The 7,500-nt window shown below is 44.6% G+C and overlaps 2 protein-coding genes across 2 annotated transcripts in view; both read left to right on the forward strand.

The window, feature by feature from the left end:
- Window positions 1–763, forward strand: part of LOC307090930 (doublesex- and mab-3-related transcription factor A2-like) — a 2,676-nt gene extending 1,913 nt beyond the window's left edge. The window contains exon 2 of the mRNA XM_079757739.1: window positions 1–763. This exon is cut by the window's left edge and continues 327 nt beyond it. Coding sequence (XP_079613865.1) covers window positions 1–620 — 620 coding nt within the window. The 3' untranslated portion in view covers window positions 621–763.
- Window positions 764–2,230: 1,467 nt separating this feature from the next.
- The window catches only part of LOC307091198 (glucosidase 2 subunit beta-like), a 41,417-nt gene continuing 36,147 nt past the window's right edge, over window positions 2,231–7,500 (forward strand). Inside the window, exons 1-4 of the mRNA XM_079758123.1 lie at window positions 2,231–2,464; window positions 2,834–2,950; window positions 3,320–3,415; window positions 4,505–4,562. Coding sequence (XP_079614249.1) covers window positions 2,377–2,464; window positions 2,834–2,950; window positions 3,320–3,415; window positions 4,505–4,562 — 359 coding nt within the window. The 5' untranslated portion in view covers window positions 2,231–2,376. The remainder of the gene's footprint in view (window positions 2,465–2,833; window positions 2,951–3,319; window positions 3,416–4,504; window positions 4,563–7,500) is intronic.

Raw genomic sequence — 7,500 nt, forward strand, 5'->3', positions numbered from 1 at the left:
CCACCACCACCACCCTAGGGGTCTCCGCGCCCAAGGACCACCATGACCCCACCGACATCATGAGCAGGATCTTCCCGCGGGAGAAGCGGGACGCGCTGGAGGCGGTGGTGAGGACGTGCGACGGCGACGTGGTGAGGGCCATCGAGCTCATCCTGCAGGGCTCCAAGGACAGCAGGCTGGCCGACGCGCCTCACCACCACCCCCACCCCAACCCCCACCCCCACCACCACGCGTTTCACTTCAGACCCGGTTTCGGACTCGCAACGGGGGCACTGGCCCAGGGAAGGCCCGCCCTGGTGGGGACCAACAAGTCGGCTTTCTCCCCGCTCCATGCACCTGCGTGCGCAACGTCTGTGGCGGAAGGCCTGTACGGCCTCGGCCCTCGGTTTGGCCTCAGCCCGCTGCGCCTGGCCTACTCCTCGGCCGCTGGGGCTGGTGGCGGTGGTCTCGCCGGTTTTATGTCGCCCTATGTGACGTCCGGAGGGATGCCCGGTTTCCCGGGGCTGCGACCCCCGCTGGACTACTCTTTCCCGGGCGTGATTCGAGATCTGTACCTGCAGAGTAAAGGGTCTCTGTGCAGCCCGTACAGCCTCCATCCCAACCACGAGAAGCAGCTGTAGAGACCCGTGGAGACGGGGTTTTAGATCGAGAAATTAGCTCAATAATGGGGGGCTTAAAAGTGCCTAAGAAAGAACAGAAAAGTATCTATTTTTGTACATTGTGTAAAGTTTTTTTTACGACTAATAAAAAGTTTTTTTAACGACTTGCATCTTCTGTTTGTTGTATCCTGCACTGGAAAACTCGCCTACAAATGCTTAAAATGCTGGGTTGATAAAATGTTTGAGATAAGGCAGATTTCATTAATTTTCTAGAGGCACGTGAAGGCTAAATATTCTGCAACGGAGAAACTAACAATTAGTTAGGAAACCATTTAGAAGCGGCCGTCCTCTCAAATAAATCAGGGACACACACTCTTTACCAATACTGCACTTGCTACACATTTGAATACATAATGAGACATAAGTGATGAGGATCAGCGAGTGAACGAGGGGACATTTTAGCGAGGGCAAGTGGACGTTATTGAATAAGACTCAAATCGTGGGTTGGAAGGACTGTTTTGTGCTCACACTGTGTTCCAGTCCACATTATTCTGACAGTTATCAACTCACTATGTCCATCATTCCCCGAAAGTATTTCTCATAGGATGATATCATCTTCCCGATATTTTCCTTTACTTCGCTTGGAGTGAGGAAACGTAATCTATATAGAGATGAATCCAGCCTGAAAAGAATGAGTGACAGTTGATGCTATCCATCTGATTGGAGGTCAGCATAGCCTGTATTAATAATAAAGAAAGTACCAAATCCATTTCTCTGAATCGATGGAAGACATGAAGAGATGTGAGTAGACCTGACTCTGTTTCCATGGTTTCCATGACTCTGCATGATGTTTGCGTTCACTTGGGTCCTCAAGGATATCACATTTGTAGGCCTACATTTATACACTAGAATATATTTGGGTGTGATAAAGAAAAAGCCTAAAATTCTACCCTACAAGAATATCAGCGAATAAATATGTTCTGATGATTTAATAAGGGCACTCAACGAATATACCACGGGCTGTGGTTAACATCCTATAGACTTAAATTAAGTTTTATGACAGCTTGCAGATTTATTGTAGTTTAGATTGCGTTTAGGCCTACTCTAGTGTCCCCTAGCGTCCTGTTCTGTCCTATCTCTGACGACCAGGTGTTTCGCCTCCCCGCCGGTGTTATGAACCACTACATCTTCCTCTGCTCTCATGTGCTGACATCACAGTAATAAGGCTGTTAAGCGGAGAGCTGAAACACTACTACTGCAGATAACACGTGGTGGTTTGTGGAGTCAAATCAGCACTACATTTACACTTAAAACGGAAAGATTTGATTATTTATGTTTTTTTTATTTTTTATTTTTTTATTTTCACTATGTATTTTGCAGTATGATAAACCTTCGATAGACATTTTTATTAAATTAAATTAAATTAAACTATTATATCCAGTTTTTTGACATGTTGAGATAGGCGGACGCGCCTCTCCTCGCTGATTGGTGGAAATAATCCCATGTTCACGTGACCCGTTGTCACGTGACGGCGTGTTTCAGGAAGACGCCGAGGTGGACGCTGGACTGGCAGCGTTACAAACCCCAACACGCTGAGTGAATAAAGTGTCCATAGCATAAAACACATTTACCACACAGACACATACACGCTGACACACACACACGCACACACATACACACATGCACACATGCACATAAACACACAAACACAGACATACACCCACCCACACAAACACACACACGTCACCTCGTTTTCTGGGGGCTCAATGCACTTGACATGCGGTCTTGCATTCTTGTGGTCCTCGCTTGTGCCCTGCCGTCCCTTTGCGTTGACGCCCGGAAAATCAGAGGGATATCTCTGTCCTGTAAGTGTGGTGTCCCGACATGGGTCGTGTATGACTGCTGTTAAACATATTGTACATGGTGGAGATTGTGCCTGCTCAGCGTCATCTCACACTGTATATGCATGCCACTATGTCAATATTCTGCATAACACATCGTAAAAGCATGGGTCATCATCCCGGTATGCATAATACAGGTCCTCTGATATAAATAACTGCAAGTATTGATTTCGTGTTTTAAAAGGCACCCTTTGCAACATGCCTATTTATTTATGAATGCCTGTTGAGGAATGACATTGAGCTGAATTAGTGATGAGCCACGTTGGGTTTGCAGTACGATAGCCCGACATCCATGGGTGTGGTTATTCACACAAGGTGTGTTTCTCCCTGCAGATAAGCGCTTCTACAGGGAGAGAAAGTCGTTCCTGTGCATCGATGGATCTAAGATGATCCTCTTTGAGCAGGTGAACGATGACTACTGCGACTGCGATGACGGTTCGGATGAACCAGGTGAGTCGTGGTGGAGGTTTCAGAGATCTGACCGGTGATGAGTGAGGGTCCCATGGTTGTAGTTGAGGTAACTGGTCTATCAAATGTGCCTCTCCAAAAAGCATCGCTTGCATCTTTTTAATGTGTTATTAACGTGTTACTCTACCTTATAAGGCATTTACATTTACTGCCAAACATGGTAGATACGTATGTTTCCTTCACATACATAGCCTCGTATGACTTGCTGGGTAAAAGTGTACTTATTTTTTTAGCAAAGAACCTCAATGTGTAGTGTATGAAATCAAAGACACCGAACGGTATCATCATTCATAACAATGGCGTGTATGTTGGCAGTACGTTATAACATGACCTCCATGGTGGTTCTCCCAGGCACGGCCGCGTGCCCAAATGGACGATTCTACTGCGTCAACCTGGGCTACCACCCCCAGTACATCCCCTCCTCGCGGGTCAACGATGGGATCTGTGGTAAGTCCTTCTCTGGTGACCCTCTGGTACACTGCCCGGTCTCACCTACAGCACACACGCAGACGTTGGCTCGTAGACAAGGATATTATGGACTGCTTTTTGATCGGCACTTAAACATGAGCAGACCGTAGAGCAACGTAAGCTACTTCCTGGGATATGTTGGATCCAGCAGTACTGCTATGTTATAGCAGAACCTATTTTGGTTTGCAAGGGGCAGAGCTACACCTTGTTTCCTATTCTGTTACGGAGATATATTCTACCAACAAAAACTAATTTGCGTGAGTGGTTGAGGTGTTCAGAAGTGGATTTGATTAAGTATATTTCTACAGTGGACACTCTACAGTGTATTACTGCTGGCCAGGTTTGTGTGTGCCAATTAAGCACTTATAGATTCCCGCTTCCAGCAACACGATTGGTCAGATATGACTTTAGATATTAAGTCTGATTTGTGAGACTACGTCCGTTGTTATTGGTCGCTATTGGTACTGGTGCTGCGCCAATGATTGCGACAAGAAGCTTTGGTTAATTATGTCCATCCACGGTATTGGACAATGTTTAGGCAATTCTTGGAATTGCGGTCCAACAATGTAAGTTAAAGGTGCATTGAGAGGGTGAGGAATAGCTTATAGCTAGTCCATGAGGTGAACTGGCACTCAGCCTCATCCATAACTCTGTTTCTCTGGGTGTTCTCAGCGAAACAGTCCAAAAGTAATTTCTAAACTAAGTAGGCCCATGTTTATTTATTTTTAATCGTTAGCTTTTTTAATTATTCATCGACTCCACTGGAGGGTATTAACCCAACTGCTTTTAAATAGCCATATTATTCTTGTATATTATTATCACATAATCTGTGTGGCAGAAATCACTCCTGCTCTGAGTTCATCACACTTTCGCTTACCCGGTTGTTCAAAAAATCCCAAAACAGTCAGTTGATAGCCATATCAAATGCATCATAAAGTTTTATTCTCCTAAAGCTATAAAACCCATCACTGTAAGACCCAGTCCCCATCTGAACCATGAACTGTGCTTTGACTCTGACTCATCTCTCTGTCCTATGGAACGTGACTCTGCTACTGTCCTCTCTCTCAGATTGCTGTGATGCCTCTGATGAGTACAACAGCCCCACTCGCTGCCTGGACACATGCAGGTCAGTCCGCCCTCCACGGTCGACTGGCACTTGTTTGTTACGCACAGCTCCTTCAGTTTAAATGTGCACTGTTCAGCCGAGATCTTCAAACACAAGCGGTGTCAGTGAGGAGTTTTCATTTAAAACCTGGCTTGTAATCGTTTATTTGCCAAAGGAAGGCGACTTACGAGTGACAATCCGATACAGTTAATGAAACTCAAGTATGCTCAATACTGTTTGGTTCTATCAATTGTTCTCTTGCATTTTGTTTCCAAGTAACGCCTCAACCGAAAAGTCTTCTGTCGTATTAAACTAAGTATCTTCAACCACAAATTAACATAGGATAACTAATTGGTTCATCACAAAGTAAATATATTCTATTGATGACAAAATATATATCCAGGTTATCGTTTAGTTTATACTAACAGGATGTCCTTTACTCTACTACTACTACTGCTGCTACTACTACTACTACTACTACTACTACTATTACTACTACTACTACTAGTACTGCTACTACTCGGACTACTGCGACTACTGTTACTACTACTACTTCTACTAATACTACAACAACTACTACTACTACTGTAAACTACAACTACTCGTATAAACTCGTGCTACAACTGCGGTTCCTACTACTACTATTACTATAAACTACAACTGCTTCTACTACTACTAGTATGCTACTACTAACCATACAACTACCAATACTACTACTATTACTACCTCTACCATCTCACCGTCTACCTAGGCATCCTTGAGCAGTATGCCTAGCCCCTACTTGCTCTTGAATATTCTGTATCTGAAAAATTAACTACTATACCCCTATGGTCATTATTGGAAGCAGCACATGCTAAAGTTAATGCTTACAAAAGATTACACAGACAGAGCAAAGGGCCTGTTCTTCATTTGCGGTCGGGAATAGTTCCGTCACATATTATTCCCACATTAAATTGAGATGATTCATCCTCTGCTACCCATTACAAAGGCGGGACGTTTGTTGCATAAGATTTGAATAGATTTAACCTTGGTTATTGTATGATTTGGAAATTGTGCAAATCAGACGTCTACGACTTGATTGAATCATTACCTCATCATAACCTTGAATAGTACTTTAAGATACATTGAAACGTGGGCTGCTAGCCCAGGGACGCGGGAAGTGGGGGTGCCCCCCCCCCCCTGGCGGCCCCTGGCTGTAACTGCAAGTGAGAAAGTTTTCTGAAGAAATCAATACTTTATTTTTTTGAGTATAATTTTATCATACAACATGATTTTTCATTAATTTATTGACATACACCCTTTATATGATATTTATCATATTATCCTTTCATTTTTATTTAACATTGTCTGTGTAGGCTGACGTAGGCTATGACGCACAACGCAGAACAATGATATGCGTGGCGGGAAAATTAAAAAAGTCAAGCTTGTTACAAGTGCAACACGTCGCAGAAAATATGTATTTCAGATTTTTTTTGGCCCGAAGAAGGCAAAACTTCATCAAAACACCAGCCGGTCATCCCATTCCCTGTCAGCAGCCCGCTGTCTCCCCAGCACCCCTGAGAGGAAGAGAGTTCATGTTCACAGACGCTATTGCTGCAAGACGGCGCCGGCACCAATGGTTCTATTGCTAGCCCCCGCCCTCCGGTCGAGCCTAATATCGACTGCGCCGGCAACAATGATGCTAACCCCCCTCCGGTGGATCCTAATATCTTGGCTTTGGCTAACGTGCAACTGCCAGCAGTCGCAACTACTAGTTATTCTGTTGGTGAAGAGCCCTGCCAGCCAAAGGAGTTTCACTTCCCAGCCAGGCGATCGGCAGGTGAGAACTTTAGCCGGTCATGTAAGGTTGGTTGGTTTGGCCAGTGGACGTGGCTACACCACGTGAGGGAAACCGGCACCGCGTTATGCTTCGTGTGCTGCTCTGCAATAGAGAAAAAGCTTGTCAGGGCAGACGGGATAATTAATGCTGGCAACTTCATTAAATGAGGGTTTGGCAATTGGCGGAAGGCAGGTGAAAAGTTTCGGGAGCATGAAAAATCTCGTTTCCATACAGAAGCCGGCGGCATTGAAAAGGACCCCAATGAATGCGCTTATGTCTCAAGCAGTAAGCTAAGGAGCATATGACCTCGCAGACTGTTTTGGACGGACTGGTTGGCAAAAAAAGAGCAAAGACGGACGGTTCACTTGACGGAGAAACCGTCACTTTCCTCAGAGCAGACTCTGGATGAAAATTAAGGCTTTCTTTTATTGTCACTTTCCTTTGTAAACCTTTAGAAATAACCTCCTGCATCCTTGTTATAACGCTGTGTATAATCCCGGACCGCAACAGCTTGTTGGCATGTTGTTAGTGTGTGAAATTCAGCACAGTATCAGCCCAGTTGACTCTAATTTCCACATTGTTTACTTGCTAACGTTTGTGAATAACAGTGGCTAGTTGGCAGAGTTAGTCTTTTTACACACCAGTAGAGTGTTTATTAGAGCGGAGCCCCGAATGTGACGTCACCCGTCATCTCATTATATAGACTCTCTCAGCACCCCCCCCTCGGACTGACTTCCCGCGTCCCTGTGCTAGCCATCAGTCAGCTAGTCCGACCTGGCTGCAATTCCACTGCTACGCCACAAGGGGGCACAATATCTCCATGTTAGAAAACACACGCTAGGCTTCTGGTCAGAGTAATGGCGTTCAACAGGGACGGGAAACTTTAACTGTTAACAGAATTATTATCACACAATTCTGGCCTGGGATTGAAATAGTTGATCTTATCTTATTGGTAGAATTCATAGTAGACCGTAGTGTGAATGTTAATGGCTGGTTACACAGGAATAGATGATAATAATATTCATGAATTTTTCCACTAAGACATTTCTGTTATTTACTGTAATTTGCCAATAACGTCCTTAGGGCAAAGTAGGCAGACATTGATTTTTCGCTATGGCTTGTCTTTCCGACAGAATGCGT

Source organism: Pollachius pollachius (genome assembly GCF_949987615.1).
Source record: "Pollachius pollachius genome assembly, chromosome: 20".
Lineage (NCBI taxonomy): Eukaryota > Metazoa > Chordata > Actinopteri > Gadiformes > Gadidae > Pollachius > Pollachius pollachius.